We start from the raw sequence: 27,160 nt of genomic DNA, 5'->3' as shown, positions 1-27,160 counted from the left end.
TTTCAATTTTTAAAAAGTAAAATATAGAGAGATTATGTTTAATTTTTTATTTTACCAGGCTAGAAGCATTAAACATGACTTATTTATTCTGTTAAGAAAAAAAAAAAAAGGACACTATCAAGAAAATGGAAAGACAACCCACAGAAAAAGATAAACTGTTTAGAATTCACATATCTGAAAAGCAACTTGTATTCAGAACATATTAAGCAGTCTTATAACTCAATAATAAAAAGACAACCTAAATAAAATATGGGCAAAGAATCATTAGAGTGTGTGAAAGGGTGTTTTACATTTATGTTAGACCTAGCTACTAATGGACTCCCAATAAAGGACATTTTTTTAAAAGTATGGTATGTAGACCACTGGCATCAGAATCACCTGGGATGCTTGCTAAAATTGCCAGTTTATGCGTATCTCTGTAGACACAGTGTACCAAGAAGACTGGAGGCAGGGCTCAGGAATCTGCATTCTTCACCAAATCCCTAATCACACTAAAGTTTGAGAACCACTTATATAGAATGTTATTTCACAGACTAATATCTCAGATAGGTCTCATTCTGTTTGACATTTTCAAAGAGTTACATTGTCAGCTGGTGGACATTTGTCTAGAGGTCTAACACAAGTGGTAATAGCGCACAATAACACACAATATTCATTAATGTTGAACAATAGTATCTGTTCTCTGGTAGTATGAAACCTTGGAAAATTGCTTTTCTTTCTATACATGTTATAAATCAATAGCATAAATCTCAATTTTTGTCTTAGAAAAAAAACATAGGCAAAGGACCTGAACAGACATTTCTGCAAAGAAGACACACAAGTGGCTAATAAACCTTTAAAAAATGCTTGACATCAGTAGTCATCAGGAAAACACAAATCAAAACCACAGTGAGATTTTATTTTACACCCACTAGTATGGCCAGAATTTAAAAGTGAGACAGGTTCTAGCAAGCAAGCAGAGAAAGTGGAACCTTCATACACTGCTGGTAGGAATACAAAATGATGCGGCCTCTTTGAAAACAGTGTGGCAGTCTTCAAAAAGTTAAAGATACAGTTATCGGCCGGGCGCGGTGGCTCAAGCCTGTAATCTCAGCACTTTGGGAGGCCAAGGCGGGCGGATCACGAGGTCAGGAGATCGAGACCATCCTGGCTAACAAGGTGAAACCCCGTCTCTACTAAAAAATACGAAAAACTAGCCGGGCGAGGTGGCGGGCGCCTGTAGTCCCAGCCACTCCGGAGGCTGAGGCAGGAGAATGGCGTAAACCCGGGAGGCGGAGCTTGCAGTGAGCTGAGATCTGGCCACTGCACTCCAGCCTGGGCGACAAAAGCGAGACTCCATCTCAAAAAATAAAAAAAATAAATAAAAAATAAAGATACAGTTATCAAATGACCAAGAATTTCACTCCTGTGCATATATCCAAGGAAAATGAAAACATATTTCTACCAGGAAACGTGTAATAAATGTCTATATCAGCAATATTCATCATAGTCAAAAAGTGGAAACAACCCAAATGCCTACCAACAGATGAAATGATGACATGTGATACATACATACAATAAAATATGATTAGGCCATAAAAATGAGTGAAGTACTGATAAATGCTAAAACATGAGCGAACATTGAAAACATTATACCAAGTGAGAGAACCCAGTCAAAAGATCACACAGTACATGAATTCATTCACATGAAAGTCCAGAACAGGGAAATCTCTAGAGACAGAAAGCAAACTTAGGACTGAAGTGACAATGTTGGGGGTAAGAGGGTGAGAGCTAAAGAGTATGGGGTTTCTTTTGAGGTTTATTTTGATGGAAATAATCTAAAATTGACAGCAGTAATGGATGCACATATCTGTGAATATACTAAAAATCACTGAATTATACACTTTAAATAGGTGAATCCTAAGGTATATAAATTATATCTCAAAGTGATGCTCAATGCTTTGCTTATTTTGCTTTGTTTTTAAAACTATATGCAGGTATTACTTTTATTTTAAATATTAATTGTATTGAAAATAATAATTGTGGAAACATTTTATACCAAGAAATCTAATTATTATGAGTATTTTCTTACCATTGTCCCCATTTATTCTTATTTCATATTCTTTGTAGAGTTTTTGTATGTTTTTGATAATTTCCTCCATGTACTGTTGCTCTGATGGCATCTCTCCCTCCAAACTTTTATGGCGATTAAATATCCCAAGCCCAATATCTGTCCAGTTTTCCTGTAAATGTTTAACAATCTTGAGAGTATCATATTTTGACAGTAGAACATCCCCAGAAAACTCTTCTTTTTTCTCATTCAGGATCTAAAGAGTGAAAGGAAGAGGGAGAGTAGCATATTATCTATCCACTAATGATTTTATCAAGGTCTACCTAATGCTTATTCCCCAGTGACTTCCAACTATTTTGGAGTTGCATATCCTATTATTATTATGCTCCAAAGAGGTGGTATATGACATATATCTTATTTTTTAAGTTAAAATGAATTTAAACTAATGGTGATACTCTGTGAGATAACCCACAGTTTACCAGGATGAAAATCATTATATTAAATTCTGTGTGGTTAAAAAACAACAACAAAAAAAGTAGAGATAGGCAATTAAGTCCTATAAAGCTAAGCATGTTTAATTACTACTGGCAGGCTGGGCGCGGTGGCTCAAGCCTGTAATCCCAGCACTTTGGGAGGCCGAGACAGGCGGATCACGAGGTCAGGAGATGGAGACCATCCTGGCGAACCCAGTGAAACCCCGTCTCTACTAAAAAAATACAAAAAAACTAGCCAGGCGAGGTGGCGGGCACCTGTAGTCCCAGCTACTAGGGAGGCTGAGGCAGGAGAATGGCGTAAACCCGGGAGGCGGAGCTTGCAGTGAGCTGAGATCCGGCCACTGCATTCGAGTCTGGGTGACAGAGCGAGACTCCATTTCAAAAAAAAAAATTACTATTGTTTTTCGTAAGGTTGTAATATATCTGTTTACATGATCCCCACTAGACTGGGAAGGTTCCTAGAATATACAGGTTGTGTTTTATTCACATTTTGTTTATCTGTCTAAACCCAAGTCCAAGTGCCGAACATGACATATCAATAAATATTTGTGGAAAAATAAGGTACAATTTATATATATAATTTGGCATTATTTGTGCTCAGATAATAGAAACATTACCTAGCCTTCAATAAGAGTAATTAGCATGGGGAGACAGTGTAGAAGAGCAATTAGGAGTAAGAACTTTGAAGCTGGAGAGATCTGGACTCAAATTCCAACTCCGCCACTTACCTTTTATAGATAACTTAGGTAAGTTACTTAACATCCTAGGCTTCAATTTCCACATCTGGGACATGAAGATTATAAGACTTGCATCATAGGGCAGCCATGAAGAATAAGTAAGATAATATATGGAAAACACATTTTCAGCTCCTCACAAAGACTAAGTGCTTAATAAATGAGAGCTATTACTATTCCTAAATTGAAGAAATATGACTTTTTTGTATTTTTTCTATATATGTCAAAACTGCCAGATAAAAAGCAAAAAAAAAAAAAAAGTCACTAAACTAGACATGTTGTATATAGATCAGGAAATATCTTCAATTCTGAGAATATACTGTTCAAGTCATTCCTAAAGAATGGTTTGTTGGGATCTTATGCAATTTCATTAGGGAATGATTTCGATATTCACTTTGGAAGTAGTTCAATGTCATATACATTTTCCTTTGTCAGACTACTATAACATGATAGTAATTTGATCAATGAAATCTATTTTCCAAGCTCCGACCCCTTAAAGATTATGTTATTAATGTATAAACAAAATGTGGTATATAAATACAATGGGATATTATTCAACCTCGGAAAGAAAGAAAATTCTGACACTTGCTGCAAAATGGATGAACATTATGCTGAGGGAAATAAGCCAGTCACAGAAATAAAATACTGTATGATTCCACTTATATGAGATACCTAGAGTCATCAAATTCATAAACAGAAAGTAGAACGAGATTGCCCAGGGGGTAGGGGGAGGCAGAAATGGGGACTTACAGTATAATGGGTACAGAATGTCAGTTTGGGGAAAAGAAAAAGTCCTGGAAATGAATGGTGGTGATGGTTGTACAACAATATAAATATATTTAGGGCAACTGAACTGTATGCTTAAAAATGATTAAAATGGTAAATTTTGTGTTATATATATTTTACCGTAATAAAAAAAGAGTTATTAATATTAAAAGTCCAATTTGTCCTTAAAACAAAAGCCTGATATAGGACAGGCACAAACGTTACTTATGTCTGACAAATAATAACATTGAACTACCCTCACTTGTAGGGAGCCAAAGGCCCGTGGGACGTGACCAACTCAGCATTCCACTTGAGGCTATATGATCATACAGCAAACTGTTTATCACGAATACACGATGTGAGCAAACTCACACTGCGCCTGCCACCAAAAGGTTTGCAGAGGGACATCACTCCCTGGCACCAGGCTCTTTGAAGTTATCTATTGAGAAGTCTAGCACCTATTGTTCAAAGGATGCAGTCTTGCAAGCCTGCTGTGAACCAAACAGCAATTACCCAACAATCACTCCCCCTTTCTCCCATCTCTTTTGCCTAATAAATACAGAGGGTTGTGTAAAGCTCAGGGCCCTTGTCCACTACAGGCAAGGTGCCCCCCGGCCCCTTCTTCCAAATATACTCTTTTGTCTCTTGTCTTTTATTCCCACGTTCGCCCCCCTTTGTTCAGTCCTCCTATGTCTGTGCGGGTTACATAGTGGAATCCGAACACAGGACTTCAAGGACATGAAGGAAGAAGATCTGCTGGAACAGAGGAACTGAAATTGACAAGGCGAATGGGGAGGCTGGGATGAGTCTACCTGCAGCGGAGATAAGGTCAGTGCCCTGAAGAGGTACTGGGAGCAGTGCTTTAAAGAAGTACTGGGAATGGGAAGTTTTCTGAATCAGGATAACACGGAGCAGAATTTATCCGTTGGAGAAAATCATTATGTGCAGTTGCTTAAAGTTTTATTGAAATGAACTCATCCTCAGGTTAGTTCTCAGACATCGACTAAGCTGCTGCAGGAGGTTATTACACATAACACATGGTTTCTGCAGGCAGTCTTGATGTGGAAAATTGGGACAGAGCAGGAGAAGGATTAAAACAGGCTCAGGCTCATTAAAAAGGTCTTAAAGTTTTTGATTGATTCTTCAGTTTTCTCCACGTGGAGTTTAGCTCATACTTGTTTTGTTTTTTCTAAGACCACCAGATCGGGCGCAAAGGAACCAGCGACTAGGCAAGGGTAGGAGCAAAACTGCAAGTTTATTTTGGTCACCTAGCTTCAGGGGAAGAAGGTGGGTGAGGAGAGGTCTGTTGGCCTCCGGCAAATGAGGCCCACAGAGTTCCCCGTGCTGCTCTCGGACGGAGTTCCGACAGTCCCGACCGCAGTGGGGAAGCTGGGAAGTCCGCGCGTGGCACTCGTCCGGAGCGGCTTTTCTGGGAGTGGGAGGGCGATAGGCGGGGCACGGGCGTGTCCGGGGGCGTTCCGCAGGTGCGACCAGGTAAATCTTGGTCTCTTCAGATTGACGTCACCTGGCGCATGCCCAGTTGGTCTGCACCTTCCCGGGCGTCGGCTGCATTTTCGCGCGCGTGAGAAAAGTTGGGGGATGAAGAACCCGGAAGTGCGCCATCTTGCCTCCTTTCGTCCAAACAGTCCAACCTTTTATTGGTAATAGTGATAAAGGGGCGCCGTGGTCTGTCTGGCTACTTCCTGCTGTTAAGGGGCGTCGTTAAGGTCGGGGCCCATGGTTGGCATTTGGACGTACGGATGAAGAATAAAATAAGGCACAGTATTAGTATAGGAACGAGGTATGAAAGCATTTGTCGGAATATGGGCAAAACCCAGAAGGAAGGTCCCGGCAAGGTTGGGGTGTTAAGGTTTTGTATCTCAGTTTTTTATTTTATTGAGGGTTTGAATGTTAGTGTCTACTAGGCCTGACTTGCTAACATAATAGCAGCACTCTTCTCCAAGGAAGAGACAAGTGCCTCCTTTTTCAGCTGTAAGCAAGTCTAGGGCGCCCCTGTTTTGGGCAGCTACTTAGGCTATTGAGGTAGTTCGGCGCTGCAGGGAGGCCAGGCTTTCAGCTGATTCCAATAACTAGAGGGAGGAAAACAGCCCGTTTTTTTTTTTTACGGGGGTGGCGTAGTGGCATGGAAAGTTGCTGGAAAAGCTCTGCTACTTCTGCCTGGCTGTATAAAGTTAGACTGGGGACCAAGGACACGGGGACATAGAGGGATCAGTTAATGGCTGTATGGTTAAGAGTTTTAGAGAGAGATCAGTTGTGGCCGGGCGCGGTGGCTCAAGCCTGTAATCCCAGCACTTTGGGAGGCCGAGACGGGCGGATCACGAGGTCAGGAGATCGAGACCATCCTGGCGAACACTGTGAAACCCCGTCTCTACTAAAAAATACAAAAAACTAGCCGGGCGAGGTGGCGGGCGTCTGTAGTCCCAGCTACTCGGGAGGCTGAGGCAGGAGAATGGCGTGAACCCGGGAGGCGGAGCTTGCAGTGAGCTGAGATCCGGCCACTGCACTCCAGCCCCGGCGACAGAGCAAGACTCCGTCTCAAAATAAATAAAAAAATAAATAAATAAATAAATAAATAGAGAGAGATCAGTTGCATGAGAAATAGCCTTCAATGGGGGCTGTTTGGCCTCCATTGGGTGCCTGAGTATGATTACCTCAGGATGAATTTGGAGTTGAATAACGGAAAGGAAGGATTGGGCAGTTTGGACGAGAAATAGCCTTCAATGGGGGCTGTGTGGCCTCCATTGGGTGCCTGAGTATGATTACCTCAGGATGAATTTGGAGTTGAATAACGGAAAGGAAGAATTGGGCAGTTTGGACGAGAACTGGTGGGTGGTGGGCAGCTATGACCGGGGTGGAAGTGTCCCACACTTGAGGGTGTACAGAAATAGGGAAGATGGGGGGTGGGGGTGACATAGGAGGAGCCTGTGCACTTGCACAAAGCATGAGCAACAGGTCATGAGGGGGTTGAAGGGGAGTGGGTGAGTTGGTGGGAATGTATATGGAGGCCTTTAAGGTGCTCAGGATGTCTCTGCCTAGTAAGGGGGTAGGGCATGAGGGTATAATGAGGAACGAGTGCGCAAAGTAGTTGTTGGCCAGGCAGCAACTGAGGAGTGGGGTTTTTCGTGGGGTGGATGGCTTTCCGTCTACTCCTACTACAGAGATATCGGATGGAAGGCTAGGTCCAGAGAAGGACGGCAAAACAGAATAGGTAGCCCCGCTAACTATTAAAAAAATTAATTGTCTTACCCGCTACCAGGAGAGTTACCCGCGGCTCGGCGAGGGTGATGGGGGTCCCCGAGTCTCGGCACCTTCAGTTGTCGTTGTCGTCCAGATGTAGGAGCTGGAAGGAGCTCCCAGGATCCTGGGAAAGGGGGTCACGTGGAGACACAGCACCTGTTCTCAGGGTGGGGCAATCAGATTTCCAGTGTCCTCCCTGCTGGCAAGCAGGGCAGGGGGTTGCTGGTGGACGAGGCTTAGGACATTCATTGGCCCAATGTCCTGACGCCTTGCACTTATGGCAAGGCTGCATTGGGGCTCGGGGACCTTGCGGACACCTATTGGCATAGTGTCCCGCCTTGCCGCACTTATAGCAGGCTCCTTTCGTAGCCTTGGAGTCTGTGGAGTGTGTACTCTCTGGTCTGGGGTTACAATTGGGCCGTAAAGCCGCTGCTAGGAGTTGGGCCTTCTGTTTGAGGCGTGCCTGTCGCACTGCCTCAGCCGTCTCCTCTCTGGAGTTATAGACCTTAAAGGCTAATTTAACCAGATCTTGTATTGGTGCCTGAGGACCATCCTCTACCTTTTGAAGTTTCTTACGAATGTCAGGAGCTGATTGAGAAATGAAATAAGACGCCAAAATGGTGGTCCCTGTGGGGGAGGCTGGATCTAACCGGGTATATTGGGTTAGAACCTCAGTCAGCCTATTTAAGAATGAGGCTGGATTTTCTTCTGGATTTTGAATAATTTCTTTTAATTTGTTAAAATTTACAGTTTTGTTTGAGGCTGTTTGCATACCAGCCAACAAACACTGAACCATTATGTCTCGCCTACGGCGCCCAGGCTGGTTTGCTTGGCAGTTCCAGTCTGGGTCTGCCGAGGGTACTGCTTGCTCCCCTAGTGGGATGGTGGCATCAGTTAAATGTAGTTGGTTGGCGTGCTGCCTGGCGGCCGCTAGGATGCGCTCTTGCTCCTCAGGGTTTAGGGTGGAGGTTAGGATAACCTGGAGGTCATGTCAAGTTAAGTCATAGGCCTGACAAAGATATCTAAATTCCTTTATGTAAATGGTGGGATTAGCTGAGAAATCCCCTAAATGCTTTTCAATTTTGGAAAGATCGACCAATGAAAAAGGGACATGTACTCTGACTACCCCCTCCGCCCCAGCCACCTCTCGCAAAGGCGCTAACAGTGTAGGAGGGTGTGGGGCAGGAGTGGAGGCATCAGCAGGGCACTTAGAGCGGGTGTGTGCAGAGACAGGAGACTCAAGACAGCCAGTTGGGGGCCCCGAAGGAAGCACGGGACTGAGTGGATTACTAGTAGGTAAGGAAGAGGAAGGAGGAGTCCGGGCGGAGGGAGGAGAAGTATAGGGCGGAAGTGAGGGAAACCCTAGATCCTCCGGCTGAACAGAAAGGAATGAAGACTCCTCTTTTTCGGGTTCCTGTGAGCCGGCGTCCTTGGCTAGCATAACTTGGGCCGAAGAGCACCGGCTACACAGGTCGGGACGAGAGCGTAAGGCCCAAAAGCCTTGTATGTACGTAATTTCAGACCACTTGCCTAACCGCTGGCAGAAATTGCTGAGGTCGGTCAGAACATTGCGATCTAGGGTGCCCTCTGGTGGCCACTGAGACTGATTGTCTAGTTTGTATCCGGGCCACGCCACAGTGGAAAGGAAAATTAACCGCTTCCTCCTAAGGTCTTGTTCAAGCTGTAAGGTTTTTAAATTGGCTAGGAGGCACCCCAAGGGGGTGCTCTTTGGAAATTTGGACTGGGGGTTTCCCATTTGTTTCCTCTTTACCGACACAATGGACCCAATGGACATGGGAATGGATCCCTGCCTGGCTTCAAAGCGTCCTTTGGAACCAGCAGAGACAGACGAGAGGCTCTTGAAGCCTAAGTGGAGATTACCTTCAGGCGGACGTCTCCGTCCTGAACGGGTCTCCCGAGCCACGTGGTGGCTCCAAATGGACCCCGGACCTGCGCAGGATTTCTGGCCGAGGGAGGTAAAGAGGAGACAAGGGCACTTACCCCAGAGAGGCCGTGAGAGTGAGGGAAGCGGGTCTCAGGTCCTGGTCCGTCTGCGGCGTGGAGTGAGGAGGAGGAGGAGGCTCCCCAGACTCTGGGGGCCCCGAGGAGGGGTCTCCTCCCGGGTTTCGGCACCAACTGTTTTGTTTTTTCTAAGACCACCAGATCGGGCGCAAAGGAACCAGCGACTAGGCAAGGGTAGGAGCAAAACTGCAAGTTTATTTTGGTCACCTAGCTTCAGGGGAAGAAGGTGGGTGAGGAGAGGTCTGTTGGCCTCCGGCAAATGAGGCCCACAGAGTTCCCCGTGCTGCTCTCGGACGGAGTTCCGACAGTCCCGACCGCAGTGGGGAAGCTGGGAAGTCCGCGCGTGGCACTCGTCCGGAGCGGCTTTTCTGGGAGTGGGAGGGCGATAGGCGGGGCACGGGCGTGTCCGGGGGCGTTCCGCAGGTGCGACCAGGTAAATCTTGGTCTCTTCAGATTGACGTCACCTGGCGCATGCCCAGTTGGTCTGCACCTTCCTGGGCGTCGGCTGCATTTTCGCGTGCGTGGGAAAAGTTGGGGGATGAAGAACCCGGAAGTGCGCCATCTTGCCTCCGTTGGTCCAAACAGTACTATACTTCTGCCATTATCTCCTCATTATTCTGCAGGACAGCAGGCTGAATCTAAAAATCTGAAAGAATCTGTTGTCCCACCCACACTTCCAATTGAAAATAAAAAACAGGAGAGGGAGGATAAAAATTGGCCTATACCGCCTCCTCCAGTTGCAGAAACATCTGAAACACCTCCTTTGATAGCAGAAATAGAAACCCCAATACAAAGAATTTTATGCGCTGCTGCCATAGCTGGAGAGCCCTTAGGACTTTGCACTTTTCCTATTTCCGTAAGGGCTGATCCAAATAATCCACAGCAGGTTATTCATGAACACACTCCCCTAGAGTTTAAGTTGTTAAAGGAATTAAAAGCAAGTGTGGTAAATAATAGTGTACAGAGCCCATTCACCTTAAGATTACTAGAATCTGTGTTTGGTGCTATGCGTCTTTTACCCTTTGATGTGAAACACTTGGTGCGAACTTGCTTGTCGGCTAGCGCATATCTGACATGGAATTTAAATTGGCAAGAAATGTGTGCAGACCAGGCTAGACAAAACCGTGCTGCTAGAAATGGCGACGTTACAGAGGATATGCTGTTAGGTAATGGTCCTTATTCAGACCTGGAATGTCAAATGACACTGCAAGATGCTGCTTATCAGCAGTGTGCACAAGCTGCTAAATGTGCCTGGGCCACAATTCCTGAAGAGGGAGTCCCAGTACAATCATTTTTACATATCATGCAAGGGTCATTGGAACCCTATGTGCAACTTCTTGCAAGATTACAAGAGGCAGTGAAGCGTCAGATTCCTAATACCGTGGCTGCAGAAATGCTAACCTTAGCTCCAGCTTTTGAGAATGCAAACGCGAACTGTAAATGTGCAATGGCACCAGTGAGGTGTACAAAAAACTTGGGAAATTTTCTCAGAGCTTGTCAGGATGCAGGAACTGAGCTTCACTGCTGTGCAATGTTAGTGCAAGCAATGGCTAATTTAGCAGTTGACAAATCTAAAAGAAGCCAAGGGTCAAACCCTAAAATGGGAAAATGTTATAATTGTGGAAAAACTGGACATTTTAAAAAGGAATGCCGCCATATCTCAGGTCAGAAAGGACCTTACAATGCAGTGCCCCACCCAACAGAAAAAAACGCCAGGACTGTGTGCTCGCTGTAACAAAGGAAATCACTGGGCCAATCAGTGCCGCTCAAAATTTCATCAGAATGGCACCCTCCGGCCGGGAAACAAGACGAGGGCCTGGCCCCGGGCCCCACAAACAATGAGGGCATTCCCAGGCCAGACCTCAACTCCATTTGAAGGATGGGTTCCTGGAGGCACGTTGATTCCCTCACCCCAGGAACACCAGGAAGTGCAGGATTAGAGCTACCCGCCAGGAAAAGAATCACATTAGTCAGGGGAGGCAAACCTATCAAAGTTCCCACTGGTATTTGGAGACTTTTACAAACAGGATACACAGGACTAATTTTAGGCAAAAGTCGTCTTAATTTGCAAGGCATCACTGTAGTCCTAGGAGTGATTGACTCTGATTATGAAGGAGAAATTAAAGTAGTTTTAATGTCACAAGATCTTTGGGTTTTTGAACTGGGAGATCTTTGCTCAATTACGCTTATTCGCTGCAAATTATACCCTTCTCCAGGAAAGGAGAAAAGAGAAAATAAAGGGTTTGGGAGCACAACTACATGAGAAATCTATCACAACCAATAGCCTCTAAATAGACCCACCTGTGGGTACAAATTAAAGGAAAGAAATGTTATGGGCCTATGGATACGGGAGCTGATGTATCAGTAACATCTAAAGACAATGGCCCCCATCCTGGCCCTTGCAATTAACTTCTACATCCTTAGTGGGAAAGGAACAGCTCAAAGTGTTCAACAGAGCCCTGAGATTTTACCTTGTCTTGGTCCAGATGAACAGTCATGTACTTTTCAGCCTTATGTTGCAAATATAGCTATCAATTTATGGGGTCGAAACTTAGTTACACATGGGCATATGAGACTTACAAATGAAAACTTTGATAACCCAGGATTTAAAATGCTGAAGAACATGGGATATCAGAATGGAAAAGGTTTAGGAAAATTTCTTCAAGGAAATCCTAACCCAATATCAGTAACTGGAAAAACAGAAAAGGGCTAGGATGTCAGGATTTCTGACGGGGGTCATTGATATTTCTCCGCCGCCCACAGCCTTACCATTAGAATGACTCAGTGACAAACCTGTATGGGTGGATCAATGGCCCCTATCTCAGGAGAAGCTGATGCAACTTCAGCAGCTACTAAAAGAACAATGGGACACCGGACACACAGAGGAGTCAGCCCTTGGAATTCTCCAGTGTTTGTTATTCCAAAAAAGTCCAGAAAAGGGTGACTGCTACATGATTTAAGAACTGTTAATGCAAAAATTAAACCAATGGGTGCCTTACAAAAAGGTTTACCATCTCCAGAGGCTATTCCAAAAGACTGGCCTCTTGTAGTAATAGATCTTAAGGATTGTTTCTTTACTATACCCTTACACAAGAAGGATAAGCCTCGATTCGCCTTCTGTGTGCCTTCTATTAATCAAAGAGAACCTGTTTCTCATTATCAATGGAGAGTTTTACCCCAAGGCATGATTAACAGTCCTATGCTGTCAGCATTTTGTAGGACAAGCATTAAAGGAGCCTCGGAATATGTTTCCTACTGCTTACATCATTCATTTTATGGATGATAATCTTTTTTTTTTTTTTTTTTGAGATGGAGTCTGGCTCTGTGGCCCAGGCTGGAGTGCAGTGGCCGGATCTCAGCTCACTGCAAGCTCCGCCTCCCGGGTTTACGCCATTCTCCTGCCTCAGCCTCCGGAGTAGCTGGGACTACAGGCGCCCGCCACCTCGCCGGGCTAGTTTTTTGTATTTTTTAGTAGAGACGGGGTTTCACCGTGTTAGCCAGGATGGTCTCAATCTCCTGACCTCGTGATCCACCCGTCTCGGCCTCCCAAAGTGCTGGGATTACAGGCTTGAGCCACCGCGCCCGGCCATTTTATGGATGATATTCTTTTGGCCGCTCCTATAGATCAAATCCTACATCAGTTATTCAGAGGAACAAAGCAGGCTTTGACTAAATAGAATCTCAAAATAGCCCCAGAAAAGGTACAACTTCCCCATACCAACACTTAGGAACTGTTGTTACGGAGAGAAGTGTACGGCCTCAGAAAGTAGTTCTCCGTAAAGACAGGTTACAGACTTTAAATAATTTTCAACAATTATTAGGAGATATTAATTGGCTATGCCTGATGTTAGGTATTGCTACCTATCGACTCACACATCTTTACCAAACCCTGCAAGGAGATTCTTCTTTAAATTCCCTGCGGCAATTAACTAAAGAGGCAGAAGCCAAATTATGAATTATGGCTTGTAGAGCAAATGTTACTGCAGAGACATGCCACATGGCTACAACCGCAAAAACCTTTGCTTTTGTTTATTCTTTCTACCCGCCACATAGACAAGTCTGTAACAGTAACAGAATGGCTCTTTCTACCTCATCAAACAGTCAAAACCTTGCAAATTTATCTTTTTTTAACTGCACAAATTGTGACTATGGGCAGGCATAGGTCAAAAATGCTTATGGGATATGATCCTGACAAAATTATTGTTCCTTTAGACTCCCAGCAACAAGCCGCAGCTTGGGAAATGTCGACTGCCTGGCAAACTGCTTTTGCAGGCTTCGTGGGTGCTATAGATAACCACTGTCAGGCCTCTGAGCCCAAGCTAAGCCATCATATCCCGTGACCTGCACGTATACATCCAGATGGCCTGAAGCAACTGAAGATCCACAAAAGAAGTGACAATAGCCTTAGCTGGTGACATCCCACCATTGTGATTTGTTTCTGCCCCACCCTAACTGATCAATGTACTTCGTAATCTTCTCCACCCTTAAGAAGTTTCTTTGTAATTCTCCCCACCCTTGAGAATGTACTTTGTGAGATCCACCCCCTGCCGGCAAAACATTGCTCCTAACTCCACCGCCTATCCCCAAACCTATAAGAACTAATGATAATCCCACCACCTTTTGCTGACTCTCTTTTGGCACCCAGCCCGACTGAACCCAGGTGAAATAAATAGCCTTATTGCTCACATAAAGCCTGTTTGGTGGTCTCTTCACACGGACGCACGTGACAACCACTATCCCTCAGACAAAATTTTACAGTTTTATAAAATCCATTCTTTAATTCTTCCTGTGATTTCTCACCACAAACCTATTCCAGGTGGACAAATTTATTTTACTGGTGGCCCTTCCAAAGGTTGTGCTGCTATCTATGGACCAAAACATACTCAAATAATGATGACCTTTGGGGTTTCAGCTCAACGCTCAGACTTAATTGTAGTCATTCAGGTTTTGGAGCTCACAGCTTCAGATCCTATCAATGTTGTCTGTGATTCAGCTTATGCTGTAAATGTAGCCAGTCGCAAAGAAAATGCTACAATAAAAAGTACACTAGACCCAGAACTGCTGAATTTATTTTTAAGACTTCAACAAGTTATTCACTCTCATGCAGCTCCTTTTCATATTTCTCATATTTGCTCTCACACACAACTTTCTGGGCCACTACCTCCAGGTAATGAAAAGGAGACAAATTGATTGGTTCTGTGTTTCAGCAAGCTCGAGTGTCTCATGTGCTGCTGCACCAAAATACTTCTGCCCTTACTTGCATGTTCCATTTATCTCGCAGCCAAGCTAGGGCTATAATACAAACCTGTCCTACTTGCCAGCATGTCTCCCTGGAGAAGGCTGTAACCCACGAGGTTTGGCTCCAAATGAAATTTGGTAAATGGATGTTACACACATAGCAACCTTTGGTAAGCTTAGCTATGTTCATGTGACTATAGACACTTATTCTCATATGCCACATGCTACATGCCAAACATGTGAGACAGCTGGTCATGTACAATGACACTGTCTGTCATCAATTGCTCATACGGGGATACCTAACAATTAAAAACTGACAGTGGACCCGCTTATACTAGCATGCCTTTCAAAATTTCTTACAGCTTTGGGCTATAACCCACAAAACAGGATTTCCTTATCATCCTAGAGGACAAGGCATTATAGAGCGGTCACATCAAACATTACAATGCATGTTGAAAAGACAAAAAGCGGGTATAGGAGGCCAACTACCACCTCAATGAAAACTACATTTAGCTTTATTTACTTTAAATTTTTTGACTCCTGGTACAAATGATAAGACTCCAGCAGAAAGACATTGGCAAGTGTTAGAGGAAAAGAGGAAAATTTATCCGAAAATGTTATGGAAATCCACAGAAGAAGGAAAATGGAAAGGTCCGGTGGATTTACTGATGTAGGGATGAGGGTATGCTTGTGTTTTTACAGCAGATGGACAAACTGTGTGGGTGCCCTCAAGGTGCATGCAACCATGGAACGGGAGACTGGAGGAACCCAGGGTGGCCAACCATGGGCCTGGTCCCTCCGGTACAAGCCATGAGCCAGCTGAGCCTGAGTGCAAAGACAGAGCACGATGACATCAATCCTCATAACCTGGGGACAACTCAAGAAAAGCATGCAGGCAGCTGAGAAACTACTGGAGCCTCAGGGACAGGCAAAAACCCCTGATTCCATATTGTTGGCCATGTTTGCCATAATGTCCTGTGCAGTATGTTTTCCCTGTGCAGAGGCAAAAACATACTGGGCATATGTTCCCCATCCCCCAGCAGTACAACCTATACTTTGGAGTGACACTCCTCCTGAGATTTGTCACGATCAGGGAGAGTGGGCTCCAGGACCCCTAAACCCCCTGACGTAGAACAGTTAGACTCTCAGAATAATGTCATTAATTATACCCTCCACTGGAAGGACTTCCTTTGTGTATCACTACAAAGACGTCACTCAGCCATAGCTGTCTTACAATTCAAGCTCAAACATGGTTGAGTCACTGTGGAAAAATTATGTACTTATTAAGTCTTGGTTCTATTAATGTGACTGGTGTGCTAACCAACCATTCCCGGCCCAGTTGCCCTAATTGTGCTGATTATACAGAATAGATTCCATTCAATAGTTCCTACCCGCTTCTGTGGACCCAGTGTCTTGGTCCACTGGTAAGTGGAGACATTGTGGACTGGGGACCTAATGGTCAATTAGACGGAAAAGATGAAAATCAGAAATCATGGCACAAACTTCGCTGGCATTGGCAGCAAGCTTTTAATGCTTCTTCTTTATACAACACCAAGATCCAATCCCAGTCTGCCACCCAGATTGCTTGGCATGGAGCAGGCTTTAGCCCACTTCTTCCTCTGGCCTTATCTAGGGAGGAAAGGACCAATTCAAGAGATGATATAGAAGGCAGTGCTCCCATTTATGAATGGCAACATCTGGGTTGGAATATTATCCAGTAATAGCAATAGTAAGCAACACAGTCCCTTTTTTTGGCAGCTAGGAAGGACCAGCTCCAGGTACACAATACCCAATTGACCTGCAAATCTTGCCAGTGATATCACTGCATTAATCATAGCACATTGCAAACACATAAAGTCTCTCTACTTCCATAGGTTTTAGGTCACATCCCTGGGCTATGATTCCTGTTAATCTGTCTGAGCCTGGGGCTGCCACACCCGCTTTGCATTTTGTGAAACTTCTAATTCAGCTTATTCATCGTGTCTGTAGGGCCTTAAGCATGATAATTTTTGCTACTGTTTCCTTGGTCACACTCATAACTTCTATTGTGATGTCCTCTGTAGCTTTGCATATTCTATTCAAACAGCTCAGTACCTGGAAAACTGGATGCACACAGCCAACCAAGCATGGCTACTTCAGAGTAAAATTAACACTGAGTTACAAACTGAAGTGGCAATGTTAAAAATCCACGGTCCTATGGTTAGGGGAATAAGTACAAAGCTTGCAGTTGCAGCAGCAAATGCATTGTCATTTTAATTACACTCATATTTGTGTAACCAACTTAGAATATAACCAAAGCGAGTATCCATGGAACTTTGTGAAAGCCGATTTGCCTGGAGCTTTCACATCCAACATCACCTATAATACTGGTGAATTACAAAACAAAATTCTTGATTTAAAGAGGCAAATTCAAGAATTTCATCCTTCTTTTGAAGACTGGACTGAATTCCAGCAAGGCCTGAAGAGCCTCAACCCTTGGACCTATCTAAAGCACCACCTTAACATCTTATATGTAGTTCTTAGAATAATGTTGTTTTGTCTCTGTCTTCTGTTCATAGTCTGTAAAATCAGATGGACTGCCAAATGGAAAATTAGAGCTGCCCAGCCTGGCTCTACATTCTTTCAATTAATACATAAACAGAAAGGAGGATATGTAGGGAGCCAAAGACCTGTGGGACGTGACCAACTCAGCATTCCACTTGAGGCTATATGATCAAACAGCAAACTTTATCATGAATGCAGGATGTGAGCAAACTCACACTGCGCCTGCCACCAAAAGGTTTGCTGAGGGACATCACTCCCTGGCACCAGGCTCCTTGAAGTTATCTACTGAGAAATCTAGCACCTATTGTTCAAAGGATGCAGTCTTGCCAGCCTGATGTGAACCAAATGGCCGACTGACAATTACCCGACAATCACTCCCTCTTTCTCGCTATCTCTTTTGCCTAATAAATATGGAGGGCTGTGTAAAGCTCAGGGCCCTTGTCCACTAGAGGCAAGGTGGCCCCTGACCCCTTCTTCTAAATATACTCTTTTGTCTCTTGTCTTTGATTCCCGTATTTGCCCCCCTTTGCTCAGTCCCCCTAGGTCCATACAGGTTACACTCACTGCCACCCAAGTAGATTTTCCTAATTTCTTTCCTTTTTTTTTTTTTCAGTGAGTGTCTGTTTTATAGATGAAGACATATGTTGGGAGAAACAAAGCTTTATAATGTAATACACAGTAGAGCTGTCATTTTAAGCTACACATGAAAGCAAAAGTTACTAATTCTTACCCTGCATAAGCAAATATATATTCAAAGAAGAAAAAAGTGTAAAGCTGATATCTACCAAACTTTTTGTGTTCAACATAGAATTTTTTTTACTTTAAATTTGGGGATACATGTGCAGAACGTGCAGGTTTGTTACACAGATATACGTGTGCCATGGTGGTTTGCTGCACCTATCAACTCATCATCTAGGTTTTAAGTCAAGCATGCATTAGCTACTTGTCCTAATGCCCTCCCTCTCCTTGCCCCTGCACCCTCCAACAGGCCCCAGTGTGTGGTTTTCCCCCTCCCTGTGTCCGTGTGTTCTCATTGTTCAACTCCCACTTATGAGTGAGAACATGCGGTGTTTGGTTTTCTGTTCCTATGTTAGTTTGCTAAGGATGATGGTTTCCAGCTTCATCCATGTCCCTGCAAAGGACATGATCTCATTCCTTTCTATGGTGGCATGGTATATGTACCACATTTCCTTTATCCAGTCTATCATTGATGGGCATCTGGGTTGGTTCCAAGTCTTTGTTGTTGTAAATAGTGCTGCAATAAACATACATGTGCATGTGTCTTTACAGTAGAATGATTTATATTCCTTTGGGCACATATCCAGTATTGGGATTGCTGGGTCAAATGGTATTTCTAGTTCTAGATCCTTGAGGCATCACTACACTGTTTTCCAAAATGGTTGAACCAATTTACATTCCCACCAACAGTGTAAAAGCATTCCTATTTCTCTACAGCCTCACCAGCATCTATTGGTTCTTGACTTTTTAATAACTGCCATTCTGACTGGTGTGAGATGTATCTCATTGTGGTTTTCATTTGCATTTCTCTAATTATCAGTGATGTTGAGTTTTTTTTCATGTTTGTTGGCCACATAAATGTCTTCTTTTGAGAACTGTCTGTTCATATCCTTTGCCCACTTTTTGATGGGGTTGTTCTTTTTTTTTTCTTATAAATTTGTTTAAGTTCCTTATAGATTCTGGATATTAGACCTCTGTCAGATGAACAGATTGCAAAACTTTTCTCCCATTCTGTAGGCTGCCTGTTCACTCTGATGATAGCTTCTTTTGCTGTGCAGAAGCTCTTTAGTTTAATTAGATCCCATTTGTCAATTTTGGTTTATGTTGCAATTGCTTTTGGCGTTTTCATCATGAAATCTTTGCCCATGCCTATGTCCTGAATGGTATTGCCTAGGTTTTCTGCTAGGGTTTTTATGGTTTTGGATTTTAAATTCTTTAATCCATCTTGAGTAAATTTTTGTATAAGATGTAAGGAAGGGGTCAAGTTTCAGTTTTCTGCATATGGCTAGCCAGTTTTCCTAGCACCACTTATTAAGTAGGGAATCTTTTCCCCATTGCCTGTTTTTGTTAGGTTGGTCGAAGATCAGATGGTTGTAGATGTGCGGTGTTATTTCTCGGGTCTCTGTTTTATTCCATTGGTCTATATGTCTGTTTTGGTACCAGTACCATGCTGTTTTGGTTACTGTCATCTTGTAGCATAGTTTGGAGTCAGGTAGCATGATGCCTCCAGCTTTGTTCTTTTTCTTAGGATTGTCTTAGCTATATGGACTCTCTTTTGGTTCTATATGAAATTTAAAGTAGTTTTCTCTAATTCTATGAAGAACGTCAATGCTAATTTGATGGAAATAGCATTGAATCTATAAATTACTTTGGGCAGTATGGCCATTTTCACAATATTGATTTTTCTTATCCATGAGGATGGAATGTTTTTCCATTTGTTTGAGTTCTTTCTTATTTCCTTGAGCAGTGTTTTGTAGTTCTCCTTGAAGAGGTCCTTCACATCCTTATTGGCTGTATTCCTAGGTATTTTATTTTCTTTTTAGCAGTTATGAATGGAAGTTAATTCATTACTTGGCTCTCTGCTTGTATATTGTATATTGTTGGTGTATAGTAATGCTTGTGATTTTTGCACATTGATTTTGTTTCCTGTGATTTTGCTAAAGTTGCTTATCAGCTTAAGGAGATTTGGGGCTGAGACGATGGGGTTTTCTAAACATAGAATCATGTCATCTGCAAACAGACAATTTGACCTCCACTCTTCCTATTTGAATACTCTTTATTTCTTTATCTTGCCTCATTGCTCTGACTAGAACTTCCAATACTATGTTGAAAAGAAGAGGTGAGAGGGCACCCTTGTCTTTTCAAAGGGAATCTTCCACCTTTTGCCCATTCAGTATGATATTGGCTGTGGGTCTGTCATAAATAGCTCTTATTATTTTGATTATGTTCTATCAATACCTAGTTTGTTGAGAGTTTTTAACATAAAGGGATGTTGAATTTTATGAAAGGCCTTTTCTGCATCTATTGAAATAATCATGTGGGTTTTGTCATTGGGTCTGTTTATGTGATAGATTCCTCTTACTGATTTGTGTATATTAAATCACCTTTGCATCCCAGGGATAAAGCTGACTTGATCATAGTGGATAAGCTTTTTGATGTGCTGCTGGATTTGGTTTGCCAGTATTTTATTAAGGATTTTCGCATCGACATTCATCAGAGATACTGACCTGAAGTTTTCTTTTTTTGTTGTGTGTCTGCCAGGTTTTGGTATCAGGATGATGCTGGCCTCATAAATGAGTTAGGGATAGACCCTCCTTTTTAATTGTTTGGAATAGTTTCAGAAAAAATGGTAACAGCTCCTCTTTGTACCTCTGGTAGAATTCGGCTGTGAATCTGTGTGGTCTTTGGCTTTTTTTTGGTTGATAGGTTATTAATTACTAAGCAAATGGAAAGCAAAAAAAAGCAGGGGTTGCAATACTAGTCTCTAACAAAATAGACCTTAAACCAACAAAGATCAAAAAAGACAAAGAAGGGCATAACATAACAGTAAAGGGATCAATTCAATGAAAGAGCTAACGATCCTAAATATGTATTTACCCAACACAGAAGCACCCAGATTCATAAAACAAGTTCTTAGCGATCTACAAACAGACTTAGACTCCCACAATAGTAGTGGGAGACTTTAACACCCCACTGTCAATATTAGACAGATGGACAAGACAGAAAATTAACAAGGATATTCCAGACTTGAACTCAGCTCTGGATCAAGTAGACCTAGTAGACATCTACAGAACTCTCAATCCCAAATCAACAGAATATATATTCTTCTCAGTGCCACATGGCACTTATTCTAAAATCATCCACATAATCAGAAGTAAAACACTCCTCAGAAAATGCAAAAGAACTGAAATCATAACAAACAGTCTCCCAGACCACAGTGCAATCAAATTAGAACTCAGGATTAAGAAACTCACTCAAAACCATACAACTACATGGAAATTGAACAATCTGCTCCTTAGTGACTCCTGTGTAATAATGAAATTAAGGCAGAAATCAAGAAGTTCTTTGAAACCAATGAGAACAAAGAGACAACATATCAGAATCTCTGGGACAAAGCTAAAGCAGTGTTAAGACGGAAATTTATAGCACTAAATGCCCACATCAGAAAGCTAGAAGGATCTCAAATCAACACCCTAACATCACAATTAGAATAACTGGAGAATCAAGAGCAAACAAATCCAAAAGCTAGCAGAAGGCAAGAAATAACTAAGATCAGAGCAGAACTGAGGGAGATAGAGACATGAAAAACCCTTCAAAGAATCAATGATTCCAGGAGCTATTTTTAGTGTGTGTGTGAAAAAATTAACAAAATAGACCACTAGCTAGACTAATAAAGAAGAATCAAATAGACACGATAAAAAATGATAAAGGGGAAATCACCACTGACCCCACAGAAATACAAACTACCATCAGAGAATACTATAAACACCTCTATGAAAATAAACTAGAGGCCGGGCGTGGTGGCTCAAGCCTGTAATCCCAGCACTTTGGGAGGCCGAGACAGGCGGATCACGAGGTCAGGAGATCGAGACCATCCTGGCTAACACGGTGAAACCCCGTCTCTACTAAAAATACAAAAAAACTAGCCAGGCGAGGTGGCGGGCGCCTGTAGTCCCAGCTACTCAGGAGGCTGAGGCAGGAGAATGGCGTAAACCCGGGAGGCGGAGCTTGCAGTGAGCCGAGATCCAGCCACTGCACTCTAGCCCGGGCGACAGAGCAAGATTCCGTCTCAAAAAAAAAAAAAAGAAAAGAAAAAGAAAATAAACTAGAAAATCTAGAAGAAATGGATAAATTCCTAGACACATCACCCTCCCAAGACAAAACCAGGAAGAAGTCGAATCCCTGAATAGACCAATAACAAATTCCTGATTTCTTTTCTAGCAGCCTAACTTAATTTGACCCAAAAATCTGAAATAGAACTGAGAATATTTAAGGTTTTTTTTTTTTTTTTGAGACAAAGTCTGGCTCTGTCACCTAGGCTGGACTGCAGTGGCGCAATCTCGGCTCACTGCAACCTCCGCCTCCCGGGTTCACATCATTCTCCTGCCTCAGCCTCTTGAGTAGCTGAGACTACAGGCGCCCGCCACCAAGCCCGGCTAATTTTTTGTATTTTTAGTAGAAACGGGGTTTCACCGTGTTCGCCAGGATGGTCTCGATCTCCTGACCTTGTGATCTGCCCACCTCGGCCTCCCGAAGTGCTGGGATTACAGGCGTGAGCCACCGCGCCCGGCCTTAAGCATATTTTTTAAAGTCCCTGAGCACTTGCTTTTTTCCTTGTCGTTCATAAAACTTAACATTGCTTTTTTTTTTTTTTTTTTTTGAGATGGGAGTCTAGCTCTGTTGCCCAGGCTGGAGTGCAGTGTTGCAACCTTGGCTTACTGCAACCTCTGACTCCCTGGTTCAAGTGATTCTCCTGCCTCAGCCTCTGAGTAGCTGGAATTACAGGCGTGAACCACTGTGCCATCCCCTAATAGGACATTTTTAAAGAATGAGATATGGCCAGGCATGGTGGCTCACACCTGTAATCCCAACACTTTGGGAGGCCGAGGTGGGCAGATCACTTCAGGTCAGGAGTTCAAGACCATTCTGGCCAACATGGTGAAACCTTGTCTCTACTAAAAATACAAAAATTAACCGGGTGTGGTGGCACATGCCTGTAATCCCAGCTACTTGGGAAGCTGAGGTAGGAGAATCGCTTGAACTCAGGAGGTGGAGGTTGCACCAAGCCAAGATCACACTGCGCTCCAGCCTAGGTAACAGAGTGAGTGAGACAACTTCTCAAAAAAAAAAAAAAGGATGAGATGTGACTCAGTTGTAGGTCAGGACTGCCAAGTTTACAACCAGCACTTTGATTGCCAAGCTCTTTATTAAAGAGTCTTACCTTCTGCCACTGTTTGAAGTCTAAAATAACTGAATCAAATACATTTCCCTTATTAGGGGATAAAATATCTTTTTCACTGAAAGAAGAGAAAAGAAAAAGAGAAAGGTCTCAGAATAAGGCATAAACAAATAAAGTCATCAGTTTATACACTAAAGACTAAACAACTAATATATTTCTCCTCAATAATTTTGAAGCATGCCTTCTAGGTCCAGCCCCTCTCCCCACGGGTATTTATCATTAAATTTGTAAACATAAATTCAGATTCTATTCAGACCTGAGCAATCAAGTTACAGGGCCATGGACCACAAAAGTGTTTTTTTAAAGGGTGGTCTCTTGAGTCTTGAGAATTAAAAACCAGATCATTATCAGAAGAATTTCTGTTGAATGCAGCTGCCAAAGCAATATATAAATGGAAAGAAAGCCTACACAGTAATTAAGACTCAACATTTAAGCCAGGAATCCCAACTTCTGGTAGGAAACAATTTCCTTTAATGGCTCTAATGTCTCACAAGGTGAAATCTATTGATTAATAAGTTTCTGAAGCTAAAGAGACAAGAACTATGGCCACCCATGCACGCCTCCCAGCTAAGAATCAACAAACAATAGAAATGGGTACACGGCAGGAGCAGCCAGCTTGGAGACATACCAGCTTCAGCTTCCAGAACTTCCAAATCTACTAATGGGGAAAACTTTAAGAGGGTATGAAAAACTGCAACCACTATTCTCAATTTGAAATGGAAATGGTACCTAACAGACAAAGAGCATCTTGAAGTTAAAAAAAAAAAAAAAAAAAAAAAAAAACTTGGAAATCCTCTAGTCCAGGCCTCAACAAACAAAGCATCTTAAATTTAAACACACAAACAAACAAACAAAAACCTTAGAAATCTTCTAGTCCAGGCTGGGCGTGGTGGCTCATGCCTGTAATCTCAGCACTTTGGGAGGCCTAGGTGGGTGGATCACCTAAGACCTGGAGTTCGAGACCAGCCTGGCTAACATGGTGAAACCCTGTCTCTACTAAAAATACAAAAATTAGCCGGGTGTGGTGGCGCATGCCTGTAATCCCAGCTACTTGGGAGGCTGAGGTGGGAGAATCACTTGCACCCAGGAGACGGAGGCAGCAATGAGCCGAGATTGTGCCACTGCACTCCAGCTTGGGCAACAGAATGAGACCCAGTCTCGGAAAAAAAAGAAAAGATAAAAAAAAAAAAGAAATCTAGTCCAGACTGCATCCAAAGTATAGATTCCCACTAACCTTGGCTGTGATTTAACCAAGGTTAACTACTTTATTAGCAGCTTCTTTCATTGTCAGATTTCTCTAATCATTGCAAAGTGTGATATCCAATCAAAACCATCTCCCTATAACTGTCACCCATTGGTTTTACGTCTCTGCATATGATTTGTAGATGGATCCAAATACTCAAGTTTGCCAAAGTAATGAAATAAGTTGACTTTATTTCAAAAGAGAGAAAAGAAAAAGAACTGGACTCAAATGGGGACAGCAGCAGTTAAGCAAGGGGATCAGGATGGACTAGAGAGATACTTAGCACTAGAAACCACAAGACTATTCAAGCTTGTTAACAGGATTGTGCCTGCACAGGTACTGCTCCCCAAAATCAATGTTAGAGTGATTACAAGGTAAAAGACAGAAGGAGGAACACAGAGAATTTGACTGAGTTATCAGACATGATATAAGTATAATTAGAAAAACAAGATTCTTGGTGACTCACTTGAAGCTCTCCTGCCATTTGGTAAGTCCTTTCTCAACAATTTTCAATGTCTCCCTTGTAGACTCTTCCATTTCTTCTACCTCTTGTTTAAATTTATTCACTAAGTTTCTCCATTTCTGTGTCAACTTCTGCAACAATGCAAGGTCTTCAGTGTCCTAGATAAAATGAATAGAATCAAATAATGTATTCATTTATGTATATAACAAATAGTCATTAGCATACACCAGGCCATTATTAATATTCTAATGCTAGAGAAATTCATAGAAAATTGATTTAAAAATTGAAAAGTTACACTACTACACAGTTCATTTGGTGATGAATTTTCCATGGTACATAAAGTATTAAGAGACAAGATGTTTTTTTCCTTTGCAACATGAGCCCAGTTTTTCCATAGGACTATCACAGGGGCAGTGTGGTGTGCTAGACAGAACAGGAACCAAGAAGCCAAACCAAACCAAATGTGAGGTGTAGCTATCACTGGCTGTGCAACCTTATGTCATCTATTTGGAATTAATTTTTTTATACATAAAGACCCTAATATCTATCTCACAGGATTGTCTTAAGAGTTAAATGAAATGACTAGTGTAAATGCTTTGACTTGGTAGAAACATACTAAATACCCTCCTTTTCTATCTAGTGTGCTCACTGAATTTTCCTATAAAATTGATAATGCAACTATTTCAAAAAACACAGCTATTTACTTTTTTTACTTTAAGCATGAATCAATAGGATCATAACTGTATGAATAACCTTGTAGTGTTGTTAAACTTAGATAAATTGCTTCAATTAGAAGGCAAATATAGAGAAATAAGAGCCTTTATTCACTTTCCCTTAGATTTTTCTTTCTGTACACAATAAGCACTAATATAAAACGATATTTTTAAAATCGATAAATTTAACAAAGGCATCTTACAGTCTCAACCCTCACCACTTGGCGTCTTTTTTCCCCAGAACTGAAGATAATTGACCTTTACCTTGTTTGACAGCAGTATGATGAAATGCTTAGTGTATTTATTCCAGCCTTTTTCATTAAGGTAAAGTCTTCTAGCCAATATGACTCTATTTCTTTCAATTACCTATAAAAATAATGTACTATAATCAGGAACCTAAAACATCAGCAAACCACTATAATTTATTACAGTGATTTCATATATCAATTTTTCATCAAATCATTAACTCAACTAAAATTTCGTGTTTAAATCATTAACACGAATTTATAAATTCACATTTTCCACTGAACTGGAACCAAACTGAAGTATAGCATATGGCAAAATTTATCCAAAAATTTGGTCTCAAGACCCCTTTACACAAAAAATGTTATCTCAAGACTGCTTTATACTCTCAAGTGCTTTTATTTATATGGAATGCATCTATTGATATTTACTGTATTGGAAATTAAACTAGATTTAAAACATATATTTGTTAATCACTTAAACTTTAACAAACTCATTACATATTCACATAAATAGCATCTTTATTTTTAAAAACTGTGTTAGGGCCGGGCGCGGTGGCTCAAGCCTGTAATCCCAGCACTTTGGGAGGCCGAGACGGGTGGATCACGAGGTCAGGAGATCGAGACCATCCTGGTCTACACGGTGAAACCCCATCTCTACTAAAACAAAATACAAAAAACTAGCCGGGCGAGATGGCGGGTGCCTGTAGTCCCAGCTACTCGAGAGGCTGAGGCAGGAGAATGGCGTAAACCCGGAGGCGGAGCTTGCAGTGAGCCGAGATCGCGCCACTGCACTCCAGCCTGGGCGACAGAGCTAGACTCCGTCTCAAAAAAAAAAAAAAAAAAACAAACTGTGTTAGATTAGTAAAAAGAGTGCTATTGTTTTACATTTTTACAAGTCTAATGTTTGCCTTAGAAGAATAGAGCTGGATTCTCATTTATTTCTGTATTCAATCTGTTAGAATATACCATGTCATGTAGCTGCTAGAAAAATCCACTGCATACTCTTAATAAAAGGATGAGAATGAAAAAGGCAAACGACATTTTAGTATTATAATGAAACTAATTTTGATTTCATGAAGCTCTTAAAAGGGTCTCATGGATGTCCCCCACAGGGTCCCTGGGCCATACTTTGAGAACCACTAATATAAGAAATCAACTGCATAGTCATTTAATGAAATACTGTTCTAGACACTGTGGACATAGACATGAACAAAAGAGATAAGTCCTATTTTCAGGGAATTGACATTCTAGCTGTCACTTCAGTTAGAAGGGACTCTAGGGATGATCTAACACAAAGCTCATCGATGCAAGGAATTCTACAGAAACCTCTACCAGGGGCCAGCTCTCTACTGTTGAAAAGCTTCTAGTGTGAGGGATCTCACTTTTCTTCTTTTTTCTCCACTGAACATGTCTA

General features: G+C 42.3%; 1 protein-coding gene across 4 annotated transcripts in view; it reads right to left on the bottom strand.

Moving 5' to 3' along the window:
* AXDND1 (axonemal dynein light chain domain containing 1) overlaps positions 1–27,160 on the bottom strand; it is a 194,456-nt gene that overhangs the window by 104,125 nt on the left and 63,171 nt on the right. For all 4 annotated transcript variants that reach the window (XM_033200493.1, XM_033200491.1, XM_033200490.1 and 1 more), the window contains 4 exons: positions 25,766–25,867; positions 24,792–24,946; positions 23,065–23,140; positions 2,072–2,306 (listed from right to left, as the gene is read on the bottom strand). In XM_033200493.1, coding sequence (XP_033056384.1) covers positions 2,072–2,306; positions 23,065–23,140; positions 24,792–24,946; positions 25,766–25,867 — 568 coding nt within the window. The remainder of the gene's footprint in view (positions 1–2,071; positions 2,307–23,064; positions 23,141–24,791; positions 24,947–25,765; positions 25,868–27,160) is intronic.

This window comes from Trachypithecus francoisi, unplaced genomic scaffold (assembly GCF_009764315.1).
Source record: "Trachypithecus francoisi isolate TF-2019V2 unplaced genomic scaffold, Tfra_2.0 Lachesis_group5, whole genome shotgun sequence".
Lineage (NCBI taxonomy): Eukaryota > Metazoa > Chordata > Mammalia > Primates > Cercopithecidae > Trachypithecus > Trachypithecus francoisi.
The sequence above is the reverse complement of the archived record's forward strand: the minus strand, read 5'-3'. Positions and strand labels throughout refer to the sequence as shown.